The sequence below is a fragment of the Mustela lutreola genome, chromosome 8 (assembly GCF_030435805.1).
Source record: "Mustela lutreola isolate mMusLut2 chromosome 8, mMusLut2.pri, whole genome shotgun sequence".
NCBI classification, from domain to species: Eukaryota; Metazoa; Chordata; class Mammalia; order Carnivora; family Mustelidae; genus Mustela; species Mustela lutreola.
Window position 1 is genome coordinate 134181837 of NC_081297.1, and position 22112 is coordinate 134203948.

A 22112-nucleotide genomic window follows, 5' to 3' on the forward strand; every position below is an offset into this window, starting at 1 on the left:
AAAATGGTCATTGTCAATCTAATCCACTGGCAAAGCCTGAGATAAGAGTGGGAGCCAGCAAGTTATCTGCAGGGCTTACAGGACTATGAACAGAAAATGCTAGTATTAAGTGAAAACCTGGGTGCAAAACTAAGAATTGAGGGCAGAAAAACTGGAAAGAAATAGTATATGTGGCAACAGTAATTTGGAAGATAAGACGGTGGAGAATGCCTTTTCCCCACTTCTTTCCACTTTACATTTTCCTACTTATCTTTAGCAAGCGTATTTTATTTTATTTATTTTTTAAAAAGATTTTATTCATTTATTTGACAGGCAGAGATCACAAGTAGGCAGAGAGGCAGGCAGAGAGAGAGGAGGCAGCAGGCTCCCTGCTGAGCAGAGAACCCGATGCGGGGCTTGATCTCAGGCCCCTGGAATCATGACCTGAGCAGAAGGCAGTGGCTTTCACCCACTGAACCAACCAGGTGCCCCTAGTGAGTGTAATTTTTTAAAAAAATATTTTATTTATTTATTTATTTGAGAGAGAGACAGTGAGAGAGAGTATGAGCGAGGTCAGAGAGAGAAGTAGACTCACCGTGGAGCTGGGAGCCCGATGTGGGACTCGATCCCAAGACTCCAGGATCGTGACCTGAGCTGGAAGCAGTCGCTTAACCGAGCCACCCACGCACCCTGGTGGGTGTAATTTAATGTGAAAAAAATCCACCTGCTTGAAAGAGGAGGCGTGGGCGTCAGGGCGTGGCTACCCGCCGCCCCGCCTCCCTCGCCCCGCCCACCGCCCCGCCATCCCGCTAACCGCCGGCAGGGGGCGCGCGGCCCCCGCTCGGCTGCGGCGTCGGTCCGCCGGGAACTCCCACCCGGCCCTGCGCGCCATGGGCTGCGGGAAGAGCAAGAAGTTGAAGGCGGCCGTCCGCTCGCGTTCGGAAGTCAGCAGCCGCAGCCGCCCTGGCATCCCATCGCCAGGTACGAGCGAGGGCAAAGGCACGGCCCCAGAGCGCGGGGCCGGGCGGACCTGGGGCGTGCGGTGACTGGGAAGCGCCCTCCGGACGGGCTGAGTCGCCCCCGGAGCCCCAGGCCTCGGCCGACGCGCGCCACGCAGGGGAGCCGAGAGGCGCCGGGGGTGCCCCGCGGCCTGCGCCGAGCGGCCTCCCCAAGTTTGCCCCGCGAAGGGGCGGCCCGGCCGGTATCTTTCTGAGAGGTAGGCGGCGGAAGGAGGAGCGTGCCGGCCGCAGGACCTGCCCGAAGACGCCCCGCTCCGGAGCGAGCGAGCCCGGAGGCGGTTTTGGTCGCGGGCTGCTGCTGCGCCCTTGTTCCAAGCACCGTGTCTCGTCCGCGAAGTCCCCTTCACCTCTCAAGGAGCCGAGACCCCGGGGGCGGGGGGACGGACACCAGAGCAAAGGAGCTTAGGCGCCGAGGGGCAACTTGGGCCTTTGTAACGGGAGATTCGGACTTGCTAGGTCTTGGGAGGGGCGCGCGTCCCCCAGTTGCCCAAACACACCCTCCGCCTTCAAGACTCATCACATCCTCCTGCCCTCCCCCGTCTTCTCTCCCTCTTGAGTCTTAGGCACATGCTGACAGCGCCCGCCCACGCTGTCCTTTCAGGGACTCCGGCGGGAAAGGCGCTTGTATTTTCTCCACGTGGCAGAAATGGCGATAATGGCTAACGGTTACCAAACACGGTGTCCGGCACTCCCCACGGATCGTCTCGTTTCCCTGCACCCACAACACTAGAAGTTGGGCGTATCCTAACCCCGACTTTGCAGTTGAAGCGGCTAAGTAAGGCACAAGACGACGATGAAACGTCGCCCAAAGCTGGGGGGGCACTAAGTGGTAGAACTGGGAGGGATGCCCGCCGCTGTTGATCCAAACCCCAGATCGTAATCTTGATACCGCCCCGCTCCTCACCCCCTGGATCTACAGGCGTTGAAAGCGAGACCCAGAAAAGTAACTTGCCCAAGAGATGGACTTGTTAAATGCTGTAGGACCAATCCGTGTCTTTCCGTGGGTTACAATTTAGTTACAAGGCAGCATATGGCGAAGGGCTTAGAGGAATGGTAAAAAAGCAGCCAAGTGGGGAAGGCAATTAACTCCCCTGGAAGAGTTGGATTTGGCAGGGGCGTCTGAGCGGGGAGCAGCCGATAAAACCGTCGTAGAGACAGGGCGCATATCCTGCTGGAATTGAGGACGTGGCATGGGCGGGGGGGGGGGGGGCGTGGAGGGAGAAGGGGACAGAAGATTGGGTGGAGGCAGCCCCTGCTCCAGACCAAGCAGCTCATTTGTGGCAGTCACTTGAGGTTTTTTTTTTTTTTTTTTTTTCATCTACACAATGGAATTTGAGTCTGTGTGTCCCAAATTTTCCTTTCCTTTTCTACCTTCAGGATTTTTCCAGTGTCCATGTGCTATCATTTACTTACTATTTACATCCACTTAAAAGAGTACTTTTGGGTTGAAATATACTGTACAGGCAGAAAAGAGCAGTTGCCGTAATACAGCTTTATAACCGACCGTCCCTGTGCAGCCAGCACCCAGCTAAAGAAACATTTCCTGTACTCCAAAAGCCCCCTCATGCCTCTTACTCTCATACCAAGGGCAACCACTAGGATTTCTAAAAGCATAAAAGTTCACCTGTTCAACATTTATTTTTGAAATAAGTTAAGCACTGTTTTAAGCATTAATCTATGAAAAGTACTGCTTTGTTCTAGATATTTTCTATCTACACACAGATATGCCTCCTATTGAAATTAAAATTTTTTTTTCATATATCACCCATAAACACTCTAGAAGCTATCTTCCTTGAGTACCACCAATGATCTGCACACCAAATTTAGTGACATGCTGAACTACATTTTCTTAAGTTCCCTCCAAATGTGAAGTTACATGGTTAGGTTTCAAGGAACTGACTTCCTAAATGAGCAGCCAGATTCTAATGTGAAGTTTCTGACAATCTGGGTCAAGTTGTAATGATGAAGAATGTCTAGATTAAATGACTCTTCAACCCAGCATTTATTACTTATCAGTTACTAACAACTCAGGAGTGAGCAAGGCATGATCTCAGCCCTTGAACATACAGTCTCGTGGACAGCGAGAGCATGGAAAACGCTGTGTCATCATGTGTAATCAAAAAGACGTATGGGTACAAGATGCTGGCAGAGAATGGTAGTGCTTAGAGTTTATATTCCTGCCATGACACATATTCCATTCTATTTTAATTAACTTGTAAACATTTATTTTTCCTGCCGGATTTGTGAGAGTTAGGAATACATTTTGTTCATTATCTTATCTACCACAGTCCTTGACATACTGCCTTACAGATGGTTAGGACTCGGTAAGTGTATCCATATGGTCCATATGGCAAAGGACAACTTTTTGTAAGCAAGAAAGTTTCCAAAAGCCAGTGTTACTAACATTGACCGGTGTCCCAAGCACACTGCGGAGGTGCACACACGAGTTGTGTCTTTCTGCAGTGTCAGCTTTATTCAGTCATAAAGCAGGCTTAACATAATTATAAAGCAGGTTCAGGATTCCAAGCTCAATAACATGTCACGATATGATAAACTTGGCCTCTCACACGGCACACAACAAACAAGATAACAGAATGGGTAGAAGTTAACAAACCAAATGTGAAGTCCGCCTGCGGGCGCATAGTAGAGATAAGCCTTCTCTCAGCCAGGTCCGCTCTCACACTTAGTGCTTACGAGGCTCAAGCCGTGAAGGCAGAGCCTTGGGTGCCTTTTTATTTATTTATTTATTTATTAAGATTTTATTTATTTATTTGACAGAGAGAGATCACAAGTAGGTAGAGAGGCTGGCAGAGAGAGAGAGAGAGAGAGAGAGAGAAGCAGGCTCCCTGCCGAGCAGAGAGCCCCACGTGGGACTCGATCCCAGGACCCTGAGATCATGACCTGAGCCGAAGGCAGCGGCTTAACCCACTGAGCCACCCAGGCGCCCCCTTGGGTACCTTTTTAAAGTCAGATGTAGAGGGGTCATGTCTGAGGAGTCTGACAGTTTGCTGCAAAAATCCTCCCTTTTTAGAGTGATTTAATCAGTTTGGGCCCCTGCGGACCTCCTCTGCTTCTGCTTGTTACCAGTTCTGGGGTGTCAGCTGCTACTGGTCTCACTGCTATCTCTTAGCTGCAGTACCCTTAAGTACTTGGGTCATCGCTTGACACAGGCCCCTGCTTGACATGAGTGACTCCATCTTGCTTTCCACAGCCAGCTTTTCCAGTGAGGCAAGGAGACAGTGTTTGTTAGTGTGTATCCTAATACCACCTGCAAGAGAATTAATTACTTAAAGGGTGGGTGTGTGTAGGTTAAAAGTTTGTTTTCCTGGCCTCCATCCCAGACCCACTAAATCAGGTCTCCGGGTATTGGGCCAGGAATCGCCATGTTTGATGCTGCAGGTGGTTTGAACTAAGGTCTGAGAACACGGGAGTGAGGTGTCTGAGCCAGAGAGAACCCACCTTTTCCTGGGGAGAGGCTCCTGTCCTCAGGGGTGGGGTTGAGGTTTGAGTGGAGGATGTAATAAGAGAAAATTGAAATCTGTGGTATAGAAACTAAGGTCATCCTGATTGACATGCTAGGAATATGCAGTTAGAAGATAATATTGCATAATTTGCTAGATAATTCAAGGGAAAACTTGCTCTTAGCCCACATTAGCCTGATAATTTAAATAAAAGTCTTTGGTCATTGTTTGAATTTTCGCACTTGAAAGTTCACCTCTTTGTATTAATGTTTTCTGAGTAATTAAAGCTTTTAAAATTGTCTTTCTTTTTAAAAGTGTATTTTGGATCTGCAGTTGGATTAGGCCCTTGAAAGAAGGGACTAACATGTAAGGTTTTGGGGCGGGTTTAACCTTCATACAGTATCACTGAACATTTCATGAATGTTCCTTATAACCTGTTTTTAAGCTCTGAACTTTACTTTGCTGGTAGAAACTAGTCTACTGTTGGGTCCCCCCAAAATTGGGTACCCCAATAATGGGTCCATGATTAAAGGAGCGAGACTGATATAAAGCAAAGGTCAAGCAAAGCTTTATTTTGCGCCAAGCATCAGGAATCAGACCGACCGTCAAACAGACCGGTCAGGGCCGCCCCTACAGAGAGGACGACCCCCTCCACCAACTTTCCAGACTAACTTTTATAGAGCAAAGGCCATGTGGTTGGCCCTGGCCACACACAGGTGGCCAATGATTGTAACACACACAGGAAACCCCACAGTGATGCTAGGTGACCAATTGAATTACAATTTACCCTAGTAGACATTTGATTCAGCCTATCACACCTTGGTTAGGATTGGCGCCAAAAGGCTCCCAAAGGGTGGGGGCCCATACTTCTTGGTAGCTAGGAGACAGTATGTGCCCCCACTGACTGAATGTCTCCACCTGTCCTGACCCACCCTTGTATTTGGACTTTGTTACGTGGGACGGTTTCTCGGATTTGCTTTTAAATTAATTCCCCTGGGTGGGGATCAAGGTCAATTTAAGCTTTTCAGCAAAATGGCAGTTCAACTGGGGTGGGGCTGCTCTGGCTGAATAGGCCCTTACACTACATATGGGACACCTGTGTGGCTCAGTCAGTTAAACATCTGCCTTCAGCTCAGGTCATAATCCAAGGGTCCTGGAATCCAGTCCTGTGTCCATAGGGCTTCTTGCTCAGCAGGAACATTGCTTCTCTCTCTGTCTGCCCCCCCCCCCCGCTTGTGCGCACGCTCTCTCTCTCTCTCTCTCTCACATACACACACACACACACAGTCACACACATGCACACACATAAATAAATAAAATCTTAATAAAAAACTAGTGTACATTGTACCGCGGTATATCGCTATCATGAATCTCTCTTTGAGATTCATGAAATGTAATGTTTTCATGTAATGAAAACCAGTTTGTTACCTATTGGTCTAAATGACTGCCATGGTTTTAGCTCTGAACTGTCAGGTGTGTTGAGAATGACTTAAAAATGTGCTGCCAACTTTCGGTCAATATTTAAAAGTTATTTTTTGGTCACAATTGAATATGTATATGTGTGTGTGTGTAAGGTACGTATACACAGACCCATACACTTCAGATGTCAGTGTCTACTGGATGAAAAGCTGAGCTGAGCAGGTGGTGAGATGTGGGCTAGACTGAGGATCAGCTTTCAAGAAGAATGAGCAGGCCACCGTTTTGGGATTAAAGGTTTAAGTTCACTGCAAGGACAGGCAGGTAACAATAGAGAGCAGAGGAGACTGGGGGACAGAATGTGCACAAAGGGGCCCAGCTCTCCTTTGTGGGGTAGGAGGATGACTCTCGGGTTGCCAGAACCTCAGATTTTTTTCCAGAGAAACTAGAAATCCATATTTATGTATTGTTTTTGTGACTTCTTCCCATTTGTAAATGTCAGCAATAATTCAGTTAAATAAAAACACTGAGGGCCAAACAAGATCGGGTCGCAGGTCATTATGGTCTGAGAATCTGTAGTGTGAAGCTGGCATACGTCAAGGAAAAAAAGGAGGGGGCCTTTTGAATGTGTGGAGAAGTAGCCAGGGCAGAACACAGCTTTTCGTACATAGCAACGCAACGCAGAGAATGACTGAATGAACAATGTAATGACCGAAGTATGACTTTTCAAAAAGTTAAAAACATGATTCTTGCAAAAAATAAGATGAACATACATAAAAAATTTATTAAACAATGTATGAAGGAATCAGTAGGTGGTAAAGCTACTGATTTGAAGGAGAAACCAAGGAATAGAGAATCAATCAGTAAAAGAATTTCTGAATTGAATTTCCTAGGAGTTCCAAAACTGGTTAATGTCCTACAGGGCAACAAAACTATCACCTCTGGTATTACTGGACAGATGCATTTAAGTTATCATAAAACACCCCTGGGGGCACCCGGCTGGCTTAGTGGGTAGAGCATGGGACTCTTGATCTCACGGTTGTGAGTTCGAGCCCACACTGGGTATAGAGATTACTTAAAAATAATATCTTTGGGGCACCTAGGTGGCTCAGTAGGTTAAAGCCTCTGCCTTCAGCTCAAGTCATGATCCCAGAGTCCTGGGATCAAACCTGGCATCGGGCTCTCTGCTCAGCAGGGAACCTGCTTCCCCCTCTCTCTCTGACTGCCTCGCCACTTACTTGTGATCTCTGTCTGTCAAATAAATAAAATCTTAAAAAAAATAAAAAAACAACAAAACTTCAGTGTCTGGACACTAATGAAATAGTAAATAACAAAATCAAGAACAGGTACATTCTCTTAAAGGACTGAATGATCCTTTAGTGGGCTAGTTAAACAATGTCCCAGTATGACATTGAAATGCCATTGTCGTCCTCGTCGTATTTCCAAGTTTTGGATACTTTTTCTCTTTTTCTTTCTTTCTTTTTTTTTTTTTTTTAAAGATATTATTTATTTATTTGACAGAGAGAGATACAACGAGAGAGGGAACACAAGCAGGGGAGGTGGGAGAGGGAGAAGCAGCCGAGCAGGGATCCTGATGTGGGGCTCCATCCCCGGACCCTGAGATCATGACCTGAGCCAAAGGCAGACATTTAACTACTGAGCCACCCAGGCGCCCCTTGGGTACTTTTTCTTAAGATCGTGGATATTATACCATAGTTATGATTACTGTGGAGTTACCGCTCACTTACTTTATGGTATTTTAAGCCTCTCATTTCTCCCTCCTCAATGGGCTGCCCAAATTCAACTAACTTTTCAGCTCTGTGCCACAGCCTGCAAAAAAACCCGCAATGGGAGCATAGTGAGGACTTGCGCCCCTGTCTCTCCAGTTAATGTTTGTTTCATCGAGTGCTTTATCACAAGGATTGTCTCTGAAGTGGATACCGCGCTCTTGGTTATGGTGTTTGCTTTAGGTTTATTGAAGTAATTGTATGCATTTGACAAACGGCTAGGGTTGGGTTTTTTTTTTTTTTTTTCTTTTCTTTTATGTATGCTGTGAGATCAAAGAAGAAATTGGGGTGGGGGTAGTAGAAGGAACTAGAACTTGGTAAGCGGCTCTCTATCCCATCCGGTTTAGTCAGAAATGTAATGCTGGGCTAAGCAGTCTTGATGTTGGGAGAGCAGGAAGCGAGGTTTCCTTGTACCTGTTTGTAGCAGGGTTCCATGGGATCTTTCTGGGTGTGCTTTGATCTGCTAGACTGGTAGTATGATGCTCAGGGTTTGATCTAGCTGATCTGGCTGGTTGGGGTGTCCAGGCCAGCGTGGAATGAGACAGAAGCTGAACAGGGATCTGGTCCTCAGCCAGGCAGAGGAATAGCAGTAATAGCTCTCTGGTATCACAAAGAGGCAGCTGAGGGTAGGGATGGCAAGGAGGGAGGAGAAAGCTTGGGCCATGTGTGTCTGGCAGCTGGTTTTCAGGCGCAACTACTGAAACACCCTTGCTGAAGAATGCTAATTGTATTTATTAAAGCAACACAACAAAACAAGATCAAATCAACATCTTTGGCTCTGGGTGTGGGTGGACTAGTATGGAAAGGAGAGGGAGAAGATTCTTTTTTTTTTTTTTTTTCCTAAGATTTTATTTATTTATTTGTTTGGCAGACAGAGATCACAAGTAGACAGTGAGGCAGGCAGAGAGAGAGGAGGAAGCAGACTCCCTGCTGAGCAGAGCAGAGAGCCAGATGGGGCTCAATCCCAGGACTCCAGGATCAAGTCCTGAGCCGAAGGCAGAGGCTTTCACCCACTGAACCACCCAGGCGCCCCAGAAGATTCTTTTTTTTAGGATTGATTTATTTTTACTTTATTTATAAAAGATTTTATTTATTTTTTTGACACAGAGACAGCAAGAGAGGGAATATAAGCATGGGGAGTGGGAGAGGGAGAAGCAGATTTCCCACTGAGCAGGGAGCCGGATTCGGGGCTCAATCCCAGGACTCTGGGATCATGACCCAAGCCAAAGGCAGACGCCTAACAACTGAGACAACACAGGCACCCCTGATTTATTTTTAGAGAGAAATAGCACATGAACCAGGGGCGGGGGTTTCTGGAGCCAATTCCCCCACTGAGTGGGGAGCCTGATGCAGGGCTTGATCCCATAATACATGAGATGATAACCTGCGCTGAAACCAAGAGTCAGATGCTTAACTGACTGAGCCACCCAGGCGCCCCAGGAGGGGGTACATTTTTTAAAAAATTGTATGTCAAAAAAAAGTTCTATGTCAAATCTTTTCTTTTTCCATAGGTACTGAATAATAATAATTCTTACCAGATTAGACCAATGCTGGAACTCCTAGTGAAGTTTCTTTTAAGAACAAAAGACCTTTGACAGGGTAGGCTTCTTTTAAGCCCTTCTCTCTTGCATTTGGGTCATTTTTTTTTTTTTTTCCTGTTCCCTGACCTTGCCAAGCTCCCTTATTCATCTGTTCTTGAACATTTGGTTTTCTGCCTGGAATACTCTCCCTTCTCATCTTTGCTGCGCACACTCTCCTTACCCATCAAGACCCATTCCAAATGACAATTCTGTGATTCCCCAAGTAGAGTTAGTGTTGCCCTTTGTGGACTCCTATGGCCCTTTCCATTCCTGTTCTCGGACATCTGGTGCATTGTTTAGTGTGTTCTACAAGACTGACTTCCCAGGGCAAGGAAGTCTTGCTCAGAGTTGAAGTCCCTGTTTGGGATGGTGTATCATGGCACATAGTAGATGCTCAATAAATGCTTGAATGAAGTGAGACAAGTTATTCCCTTCTATCTGATATTTTCCTCCTTCCTTCCTTCCTTCCTTCCTTCCTTCCTTCCTTCCTTCCTTCTTGAGGGAGAGCGAGAGAGAGCCCATGCACCCGTACAAACATGGGAGGAGCAGAGGGAGAGGGAGAGAGAGAATCTTAAGCAAGCTCCATGCTAAGAATGGAGCCTGAGGCAGAGCTTGGTCTCATGACCCCGAGGTCATGACCTGAGCAGAAACCAAGAGTTGGGTGTCTAACCAACTAAGCCAACCAGGCACCCTAACTGTCTGATTTTTCTATCCCAGTAACAGTCAACCCAGGATCATCTTTTTTTTCCCCTTGGAAACTTCTTTTATCTAATTCTCTTTTCCCAACTCTTTGGAATCCTACAAATGGGACATCTCAGGCAGGTAGAATTACCAATGTCATGTCCACAAGATCAGTTGTGTCCCTGGAGTATAACCTTGAACTGACTGGAAGAACTTGATATAAAACAACTTGGCTTCCAAGGTGGGTCCCCAGTATAGTCACCGTCATTACAATGATGGTGTATTTGAGAGCTGCTTATTGAGAGTATGGCTCCACAAGTCACGTGAGGGGCAATGGGAAGAGAATTAGAGTCAAGAAGACAAAGTTCTAGTTCTTCTTGTACCATCAAGTAGCTGTATGATCTTAGACAAGTTCCATAGCGTTTCTGGGCCTTGATTTCCTTTCCAAAATGAAGTCCTTTCCAGTTCCAATATTCTGCCTATCTGTCTCCCAGGAACGTTAATCATCGAGTCCCCAGATACATAGGAAAGGTAATAATTCCAAATAAAAATACCTAGCATTTTATAGGATTCCACAATAGACAGGTAATTTCACATGTATTATCTAAGACATGTCTTTTTTCCGGTCTTGGCTGCTAGAATGCATGCCTGAATAACTACTAAGATTTTAACTCATTCACTTCATTTTATGTGGGCAGGTCAGTAACTTCTGACATAGCAGGAAAGAACTTGCTTTAAAGTAATAAATACACTAAGATCCAAATAATATCTTCATTGCATTTTTAAAAGATTTAAGGAGAGGAGTGTGCATAGATTCAGGTATATTTCTGGAACCCATTCTCTGAAAGGAATGATCCTTAAATTCATGTCCCTCTTCTACATAGTAAGATTTCTGTTGAGTCTTGTTGTTGTTGTTGTTGTGTTTTTTGTTTTTTGTATTTTAAAGATTTTATTTATTTGACAGAGACACAGCGAGAGAGAGAGCACAAGCAGGGGGAGTGGGAGAGGAAGAAGCAGGCTTACCGCTGAGCAGGGAGCCTGATGTGGGCTGTCCTTTTGTGGACACAGCCAACCCCCACTTCTAATTTCTGAGAACCACTATCTGTTCTCCATCAATATAGTTTTGCATTTTTAGGAATGTCATTTAAATAGAATTACACAATAGGTAACCTTTTGAGATTTTTTTTTCCCCACATGGTATAATACCTTAGAGGTTCATCCAATTTGTTGTGTGCAACTACAGTTTATTCCATTTTATTGCATTTTTAAAAAAGATTTTATTTATTTATTTGACAGACAGAGATTACAAGTAGGCAGAGAGGCAGGCAGAGAGAGGAAGAAGCAGGTTCCCTGCTGAGCAGAGAGCCCGATATGGGGCTCGATCCCAGGACCCTGGGATCATGACCTGAGCTGAAGGCAGAGGCTTTAACCCACTGAGCCACCCAGGCGCCCTCATTTTATTGCATTTATTAACTTTGTGTGAATGTACCATAATTTACCTTTCATTCATTGAAGGTTATTTGGGTTGTTTTCATTTTTAAATTATAAATAAAACTACTGTAAACATTTGTATAATTGTTTTTAAAAATTGAGATATAACTAGCATACCACAAAAATCACATTTAAAAGTACATAGTTCAGGGATGCCTGGGTGGCTCAGTTGGTTGGGCGGCTGCCTTCAGCTCAGGTCATGATCCCGGCGTCCTGGGATCGAATCCCACATCGGGCTCCTTGCTCCGCAGGGAGCCTGCTTCTTCCTCTGACTCTGCCTTCCACTCTGTCTGCCTGTGCTTGCTCTCTCTCTGACAAATAAGTAAATAAAATCTTTATAATAAAAAAATAAATAAAAGTACATAGTTCAGTGTGCAACCATGTAATAATTTTCACTACCCTCAGAAGAAACCCTGTACCCATTGCCAGTAAATACTAGCCACCCCCACCCTACCAGCCCTGTTAACAGCCAGTCTACCTTCTGTCTCTATAGATTTGCATCTTCTGACATTTCAAAGAAACTGAATCATGTACTGTATATTCTTTTGTGACTGGCTTCTTTCACTTAGTATTTTTCAAGCTTTATCATGCTATAGCATGTTATCAGTACTTCATCTCCTTTTGTTGCCAAATAATACTCCCTTGTAGGATACACCACATTTTATTTATTCATCAGTTGATGGACACTTGGGTTGTTTTTACTTTTTAGCAATTATGTATAATGCTGCTATAAACATTGTCAAGTTTTGTGGGGGCATGTTTTCTTTTTGGGGGGTTATATACTTAAAATTTGAATTGCTGAATCATAAGATAACTGCATTTAACTTTTGGAACAATTGCCAAGCTGTTTTCCAAAGGGTCCACACCATTTTACATTCTCACCAGTGATGTATGAGAGCTCCAAATTCTCCACATCCTTGCTAACACTTGTTATTATCTGGCTTTTTTATTATAGCTATGTAAGTGGTTGTGAAGTGGCAGCTCACTGTGGTTTTGATCTGCATTTCCCTAATGACTAGATGTTGAATATCATTTTATGTGCTTATCGATTATTTATATATCTTCTTTGAAACAATTTCTATTCAAACCCTCTTCCCATTTTGTGATGGGCTATTTGTCTTCTTATTGCTGAGTTCCAAGAGGTTTTTTTTTTTTTAATGTATTTTAGATACAAGTCCCTTATCAGATATTTGATTTATAAATATTTTCTCCTATTCTGGAGGTTATTTTTTTAATTACTCAATGGTGTCTTTTGAAGCAGAAAACTTTTAAAATTTTGATGAAGTCCAATGTGTTGTTTTCTTTTGTTGCTTGTGCTTTTGATGTTTATCTAAGAAACCACCCAAGCTCACAAAGATTTACTATCATGTTTTTTCCTAAGAACCTTATAGTTTTATAAAAAAAAATTTTAAGAGTGACTTACTTATTTAGAGAGAGCCCAAGTGAGAAGAGCAAAGGGAGAGGGAGAGAGAATCTCAAGCAGAGTCCACACTAAGGGTGGAGCCCGACACAGGGCTCAGTCTCACGACACTGGACCATAACCTGAGCTGAAACCAAGAGTTGAGCACTTAGGAGCACCTGGGTGGCTCAGTCCTTAAGTGTCTGCCTTCAGCTCAGGTCATGATCCCAGCGTCCTGGGATTAAGTCCCACGTAGGGCTCTCTGCTCAATGGGAAGCCTGCTTCTCCCTCTCCCACTCCCCCTGCTTGTGTCACCCCTGCTCTGTCAAATTAAAAGAAAAAAAAATATTTGGGCACTTAACCATCTATGCCACCCATGTGCCCCAAGATTTTATAGTTTTAAGTCTTATATTGTATGAGATATCTTGAGCTAATTTTTTACGTATGGTATGAGGAAAGGGTCCAAGTTCATTCTTTTGTATGTGGATATCAAGTTATGTCAATGCCATTTGCTGAAAAGACAAATCTTTCCACATTGGATTGTCTTGACACCCTTGTCCAAGATCAACACAATAGTTTACTTCTGGAATCTCAATTCTATTGCATTGATCTGTATGTAGACGTATGCTAGTCTCACACTAACTTGATTACTATTGATTTATAGTGAGTTTTGAAATTAGGGAAATTAGAGAGTGTGAGTACTCCCACTTTGTTCTTTTTCAAGGTTGTTTTGGCATTTCTGGTTCCCTTGTACTTCCATATGAATTTTAGTATCAGTTTGTCAATTTCTACAAAAAAGACATCTAGGATTTTGATAAGGACTGCATTGATTCTATATACTGCCATCTTAACAATGCTAAGTCTTACAGTGAACTTGAGATGTGTTTCATTTAGTTAGTTCTTTAAATTCTTTCAGTGATGTTTTGTACTTTTCAAAGTACAGGTCTTGCACTCTTATTAAACTTTTAACTAAGTAGTTTATTCTTTTTGAGGTTGTTGTAAATGGAAAAAAATGCTTGCCTAATTTCATTTTCAGATTGTTCATATATAAGAATATAATTGATTTTCTGTTTCAATCTTATATCTTACAACCTTGCAGAACTTGCTTATTTATTCTGAGAGGGGTGTGTGTGTGTGTGTGTGTGTGTGTGTGTGTGTGTGTGTTTTCCTGAGGATTTTCTACATAGAAAGTTGTATTATCTGTGACTATAGATAGTCTTATTCTTTCTTTTCAACTTGGATACTTTTTATTTCTTTGCCTAATTGCCCTGGCTATAACTCTGAGTACAGTGTTGAATAGAAGACAAGAGCGATCATCCTTATCTTGTTCCTGATACTGGGGGAAAGCATTCCATCTTTCACCTTTAAGTATGATGTTAGCTGTGTTTTTTCATAGGTGGCCTTTATCAGGTTGAGAAAGTTTCTTTCTATGCTTAGTGTGTTGAGTATTTTTTTAATCATGAAAGATTATTAGATTTTGTCAAATGTTTTTCCTGCATCTATTGAAATGATCATGGGGTTTTTGTCTTTTATTTTATTAATATAAGGTTACATCAACTGATATTTTTCATATGTTAAATCAACCTGTGCAAAGTTAATATTGGGATAAATGCCACTTGGTCATTGATATATAATTATTTCTATGTTGCTGGATTTGTTTTGCTAATATTTTGTGGAGGATTTTTGTGTTGATAGGGAATATTGTTCTTTGTTTTTCTTTTCATGTAATGTCCTCTTTTGGTTTTCAGGGTAATAGCGGTCTCATACATTGAGTTGGGAAGTGTTCCTTCCTTTTCTGTTTTTTTGGAAGTTTATGACAATTTGGTATGAATTCTCCTCTGGATGTTTGTTAGATTCACTAATGAGGGATGCCTGGGTGGTTCAGTTGGTTAAGCATCCGTATTCGGCTCAGATCATGAATCCCAGGGTCCTGGGATGGAGTCCTGCATTGGGCTCCTTGCTCAGCAGGGAGCCTGCTTCTCCCTCTCTCTCTGCCTGAGGCTTCCCCTGATTGTGCATTCTTACTCTCTCTCTCTCACTCTCTCAAATAAATAAATAAAATCTTGAAAAGATATTTGATGGGGCACCTGGGAGGCTGAAATGGTTGTCTCTGCCTTCCATTCAGGTCATGACTTCAGGATCCTGGAATCAAGTCGCTTATCAGGCTCCCTGCTTAGTGGAGAGTCTGCCTCTCCCCCAGCTCATGCTGTCTCTTGTGCTCTCTCTTCCTCTCTCAAATAAATAAATACAATCTTAAAAGAAAAAAAAATTCACTAATGAAGTAATCTGAGCCTAGGCTTTTCTTTGTGGAAAGATTTCTTTCTTTCTTTCTTTTTTAAAAAATATTTATTTATTTGACAGACAGAGATCACAAGTAGGCAGGGAGGCAGGGAGCAGGCTCCCTGTTGAGCAGAGAGCTGGATGTGGGGCTCCATCCCAGGTCCTGAGATCATGACCCGGGCTGAAGGCAGAGGCTTTAACCCACTGAGCCACCCAGGTACCCCAATGTGGAAAGATTTCTTGATTATTGACTCAACTCTTCACTTATTATAGGTCTATTCAGATTTGCATTTCTTCTTGAGTCAGTTTGGGTAACACAACTTTCTAGGACTTTGTCTATTTCATGAAGATATGTTGGCATACAATTGATCGTGGGTTTTTTTTTTTAATTAACATATAATATATTATTAGCCTGAGGGGTACAGGTCTGTGAATTGCCAGGCTTACACACTTCACAGCAGTCACTATAGCACATACCCTCCCCAATGTCCATAACCCAGCCACCCTCTCCCTATCCCCCTCCCCCCAGCAACCCTCAGTTTGTCTTGTGAGGTTAACAGTCTCTTATGGTTTGTCTCCCTCCTGATCCCATCTTGTTTCATTTTTTCCTTCTCTACCCCCCAAACCCCCCACTTTGCCTCTCAAATTCCTCAAATCAGGGAGATCATATGATAATTGTCTTTCTCTGTTTGACTTATTTCGCTCAGCATAATATCCTCTAGTTCCATCCACATTGTTGCAAATGGCAAATTTCTTTTCTTTTGATGGCTGCATAGTATTCCATAGTATAGGTATACCACATCTCCTTTATCCATTCGTCTACTGATGGACGTCTAGGTTCTTTCTATAGTTTGGCTATTGTGGACATTGCTGCTATAAACATTCAGGTGCACGTGCCCCTTCGGATCACTACAGTTGTATCTTTAGGGTAAATACCCAGCAATCGCACTGCTGGGTAGCTCTATTTTCAACTTTTTGAGGAACCTCCATGCTGTTTTCCAGAGTGGCTGCACCAGCTTGCATTCCCACCAACAGTGTAGGAGGGTTCCCCTTTCTCGGCTTCCTCGCCAGCATCTGTCATTTCCTGACTTGTTAATTTTAGCCATTCTGACTGGCGTGAGGTGATATCTCATTGTGGTTTTGATTTGTATTTCCCTGATGCCGAGTGATGTGGAGCACTTTTTCATGTGTCTGTTGGCCATCTGGATGTCTTCTTTGCAGAAATATCTGTTAATGTCCTCTGCCCATTTCTTAATTGGATTATTTGTTCTTTGGGTGTTGAGTTTGGTAAGTTCTTTATAGATTGTGGATACTAGCCCTTTATCTAATATGTTGTTTGCAAATATCTTTTCCCATTCTTGTCAGTTCTCTTTGATTTTGTTGATTGTTTCCTTTGCTGTACAAAAGCTTTTGATCTTGATGAAGTCCCAATAGTTCATTTTTGCCCTTGCTTCTCTTGCCTTTCCTGATATTTCTAGGAAGAAGTTGCTGCAGCTGAGGTCAACGAGGTTGCTGCCTGTATTCTCCTCAAGGATTTTGATAGGTTCCTTTCTCATGTTGAGGTCTCTCCTCCATTTTGAGTCTATTTTTGTGCATGGTGTAAGGAAATCGTCCAGTTTCATTTTTGTGCATGTGGCTGTCCAATTTTCCCAACACCATTTGTTGAAGAGACTGTCTTTTTTCCATTGGATATTCTTTCCTGCTTTATGAAGCATTAGTTGAACAAAACAAAATGAAACAAAACAAAACAAAACCTTAGTTGAACATAGAGTTGAGGGTCTATTTCCGGGCTCTCTATTCAGTCCCATTGATCTATGTGTCTGTTTTTGTGCTATAACCATACTGTCTTGATGATGATAAGACATCATCATTATAAGATTGTTCCCTATTATTGTTCCCTATAAATTTTAGGATTCTTTGTTCCATCTCTTTGAAAAACATTGAGGGTATTTTGATAGGGATTGCATTAAACGTGTAGATTGCTTTAGGTAGCATAGACATTTTCACAATATTTGTTCTTCTAATCCATGAGCATGGAACATTTTCCCATTTCTTTGTGTCTTTCTTAATTTCTTTCATGGGTGCTTTATAGTTTTCTGAGCACGGATTCTTTGCCTCTTTGGTTAGGTTTATTCCTAGGTATCTTATGGTTTTGGGTGCAATTGTAAATGGGATTAACTCCTGAATTTTTCTTTCTCCTGTCTTATTGTTGGTGTATAAAAATGCAACTGATTTCTGTGCATTGGTTTTTATATCCTGACACTTTACTGAATTCCTGTACAAGTTCTAGCAGATTTGGAGTGGAGTCTTTTGGGTTTTCCACATGAAGTATCATATTGTCTTCAAAGAATGATAGTTTGACTTCTTCTTTGCCAATTTGGATACCTTTAATTTCTTTTTGTTGTCTGATTGCTGAGGCTAGGACTTCTAGTACTATGTTGAATAGCAGTGGTGATAATGGACATCCCTGCTCTGTTCCTGACCTTATGGAAAAGCTCTCAGTTTTTCTCCATTGAGAATTATACTTGCTGTGGGTTTTTCATAGATGGCTTTGATGATATTGAGGTATGTACCCTTTATCCCTACACTTTGAAGAGTTTTGATCAAGAAAGGATGCTGTCAAATGATTTTTGGATCTTCTTTGTCAAATGCTTTTTCAGCATCTATTGAGAGTATCATATGGTTCGTGTTTTTTTCTTTTATTAATGTATTATATCACATTGATTGTTTGTGGATGTTGAACCAACCTTGCAGCCCTGGAATAGATCCCACTAGGTCGTGGTAAATAATCCTTTTAATGTACTGTTGAATTCTATTGGCTAGTATTTTGGTGAGAATTTTCACATCTGTGTTCATCAAGGATATTGGCCTGTAATTATCTTTTTTGATGGGGTCTTTGTCTGGTTTTGGGATCAAAGTAATGCTGGCCTCATAAAATGAGTTTGAAGTTTTCCTTCCATTTCTATTTTTTGGAACAGTTTCAGGAGAATAGGTATTAATTCTTCTTTAAATGTTTGGTAGAATTCCCCTGGGAAGCCGTCTGGCCCTGGGCTCTTGTTTGTTGGGAGATTTTTGTTGACTTCTTCAATCTCCTTACTGGTTATGGATCTGTTCAGGTTTTCTGTCTCTTCCTGGTTCAGGTTCGGCATTTATAAGTCTCTAGGAATGCATCCATTTCTTCCAGATTGTCAAATTTGCTGGTGTATAGTTGCTCATAATATGTTCTTATAATTGTTTTTATTTCTTTGGTGTTGGTTGTGATCTTTCTTCTTTCATTTGTGATTTTATTTATTTGGGTCCTTTTTCTTTTCTTTTTGATAAGTCTGGCCAGGGGTTTATCAATCTTATTAATTCTTTCAAAGAGCCGGCTCCTACTTTTGTTGATTTGTTCTACTGTTTTTTTGGTTTCTATTTCATTGACTTCTGCTCTGATCTTTATTATTTCTCTTCTCCTTCTGGGTTTAGGCTTTCTTTGCTGTTCTTTCTCCAGCTCTCTTAGGTGTAGGGTTAGGTTGTGTATTTGAGACCTTTTTTGTTTCTGGAGAAAGGCTTGTAACACTATATATTTTCCTCTCAGGACTGCCTTTGCTGTGTCCCACAAATTTTGAACAGTTGTGTTGTCATTATCATTTGTTTCCATGAATTTGTTCAATTCTTCTTTAATTTCCTGGTTGACCCCTTCATTCTTCAGTAGGATGCCCTTTAGCATCCATGTATTTGGGTTCTTTCCAACTTTCCTCTTGTGATTGAGTTCTAGCTTCAGAGCACTGTGGTTTGAAAATATGCAGGGAATGATCCCAATCTCCGCGTATCGGTTGAGACCTGATTTGTGACCCAGGATGTGATCTATTCTGGAGACTGTTCCATGTGCACTAGAGAAGAATGTGTATTCTGTTGCTTTGGGATGGAATGTTCTGAATATATCTGTGATGTCCTTCTAGTCCAGTGTGTCATTTAAGGCCCTTATTTCCTTGTTGATCTTTTGCTTGGATGATCTGTCCATTTTAGTGAGGGGGGTGTTAAAGTCCCCTACTATTGTTGTATTATTGACAATGTGTTTCTTTGATTTTGTTATTAATTGGTTTATATAGTTGGCTGCTCCCATGTTAGGGGCATAGAAATTTAAAACTGTTAGATTTTCTTGTTGGAAAGACTTTTTGAATATGATATAGTGTCCTTCCTCCTCTCTTATTATAGTCTTTGGTTTAAAATCTAATTGATCTGCTATAAGGATTGCCACATGTGCTTTCTTTTGGTGTCCATTAGCATGGTAAATTGTTTTCCACCCCCTCACTTTAAATCTAGAGGTGTCTTTGTGTCTAAAATGAGTATTTTATAGACAGCATATTGATGGATTTGTTTTTTTTATCCATTCTGATACCCTGTGTCTTTTGATTGGGGCATTTAGCCCATTAACATTCATAGTAACTGTTGAAAGAAATGAATTTAGTTTCATTTTATTGCCTTTAAGGTGACTCTTACTGTATATTGTCTCTATTCCTTTCTGGTCTACTACTTAGGTTCTCTCTTTGCTTAGAGGACCACTTTCAATATTTCCTGTAGGGCTGGTTTGGTGTTTACAAATTCTTTTAGTTTTTGTTTGTCCTGGAAGCTATTCATCTCTCCTTCTATTTTCAGTGATAACCTAGCTGGATATAATATTCTTGGCTGCATGTTTTTCTCATTTAGTGCTTTGGATATATTCATGCCAGTTCTCCCTGGCCTGCCAGGTCTCTGTGGATAAGTCTGCTGCCAATCTAATATCTTTACCATTGTATGTTACAGGCTTCTTGTCCCAGGCTGCTTTCAGGATTTTCTCTTTATCACTAAGACTTGTAAGTTTTACTATTAGATGACAGGGTATGGACCTATTTTTTATTCTGAGGGGGGTTCTCTGTGCTTCCTGGATTTTGATGCTTGTTCCCTTTGCCATATTAGGGAAATTCTCTACAATAATTCACTCCAATATACCTTCTGCCTCTCTCTCTCTTTCTTCTTCTTCTACTTGGATCTCAATTATTCTAACATTGTTTTGTCTTATGGTATCACTTATCTCTCGAATTCTCCCCTCGTGGTCCAGTAGTTGTTTGTCTCTCTTTTGCTCAATATCTTTATTCTCTGTCATGTGGCCCTCTATATCACTAATTCTCTCTTCTGCCTCATTTATCCTAGCAGTAAGAGCCTCCATTTTTGATTGCACCTCATTAATAGCTTTTTAAAATTTCATCTTGGTTAGATTTTAGTTCTTTTATTTCTCCAGAAAGGGCTTTTGTTTCTCCAGACAGGGTTTCTCTAATATCTTCCATGCCTTTTTCGAGCCCAGCTAGAGCCTAAAGAATTGTCATTCTGAACTCTAGACCTGACATATTACCAATGTTCCATGTTGATTAGGTCCCTAGCCTTCGGTACTGGCTCTTGTTCTTTTTTTTGTGGTGAGTTTTTCTGCCTTGTCATTTTATCCAGATAAGAACATATGAACAAGAGAATAAAATACTATAAGGGTGGCAAACACTCCAGAAAAATGTATGCTAACCAAATTAGAAGAGACCCCAAATCAGGGGGAGAAGGAAGGGGGTAAAAAGAAGTTAAAAAAATTTTTTTTTAATTTAAAAAATACATGTTTATTAGACTGGTGAATAGAACAGAGCCACCCACTTGATTTTGGGTGAATTTTGGTCTCTTAGAAGAAACTACCTCCCAAAATTTTAGAAAAAGAAAAACTTATATATATACAATAATAAGGATAAACACGATGAAGGGATGAAATATGACTGTAAGGATAAAAATTTTTTAAAAATTCTAAAAAAGGAATTGATAAGATAAATTGGTTGGAAAAAGAAAGAAAACGGAAGTAGAGAGGATTTGCTAAGGTTAGATACTAGAACAAAGCCCTGTGCTAGATTTAGGGTATATTTTGATCTATTAGAAGAAGTTGTATCCCAGAAATTTTTTAGAAGACAAAACCCTGTATGTATACAAAAATTAAAGTTAGATACAATGAAGGATAAAATATGACTATAATAATGAATGTTTAAAAAGATTTTTTAAAAAAAGGTATTATTAAGAGAAACTAGTTAAAAATGTTAAAAGAGGAAAGAGGAAAAGTTAAAAAAATTAGAATAAGAAAAAAATAAAATTAAAAAAATTTAATTAACTTTGCAAGACTAAAGAATCATGGGGAGAAAACCATGAATTCCATGCTTTGCTTTCCCCTCGTATGGAATGATCGTGGATTTTTTTGTTTGTTTGTTTTTGTTTTTTTGTTTTTTAAGACCATTAATATAGTAGATTACACTGATTGAATTTTTAATATTAGATCAGCCTTGTACCCCTAGGATAAATGCCATTAGCTCATTATATATATATATATATATATATATATATATATATATATATAATATTGCTAGACTTAATTTGCCATTATTTTGTTGAATAATTTTATATCTTTGTTTATGAGGGATATTGGTCAATATTTTTCTTAACTTGTAATATCCTTATCTAATTTGGGTATCAGGGTAATACTGGCCTCATAAAATGAGTTGGAAAATAATTCTTCCTCTTGTATTTTCTGGACAAGATTGTTTAGATTAGTAGAGTGTCTTTTATTAATTTTTTTGTCCTCCTGGTATGCTTTAATGTGTGTGTATGTGTGTGTGTGTGTGTGTGTATACATGTGAAAATGTTGCTGAATCAGAGGGAGTACTAAATATATCTGCTTTCTGTAGTTTTCTCTAAAGCTCTGGGGTTAGAAAAAAATCTGCTTAAATAGAATACAACCTTATCTCTTGTTTCTAAACCTTTTTGAGGGAATTGGAAAGATTGAGACAGTTTTTTTCAAAATCCTAGTGTTGGTCACATTGACTGGACATTTTAAAATACTATGATTACGTCATTCATTGTCTGTTTTAACACTCATTAGGTAACAAAGAATATGAAAAATGCAAAATATTTTCTGTATAAATGTTTGAAGCATGTTTATTGGAATTATGAGAATTAATGTGGAATTAATGTAGAATTAA

General features: G+C 41.2%; 1 protein-coding gene across 1 annotated transcript in view; it reads left to right on the forward strand.

The window, feature by feature from the left end:
• Positions 1-796: 796 nt before the first annotated feature.
• The window catches only part of LOC131839355 (thioredoxin reductase 1, cytoplasmic-like), a 41418-nt gene continuing 20102 nt past the window's right edge, over positions 797-22112 (forward strand). Inside the window, exon 1 of the mRNA XM_059186714.1 lies at positions 797-960. Coding sequence (XP_059042697.1) covers positions 870-960 — 91 coding nt within the window. The 5' untranslated portion in view covers positions 797-869. The remainder of the gene's footprint in view (positions 961-22112) is intronic.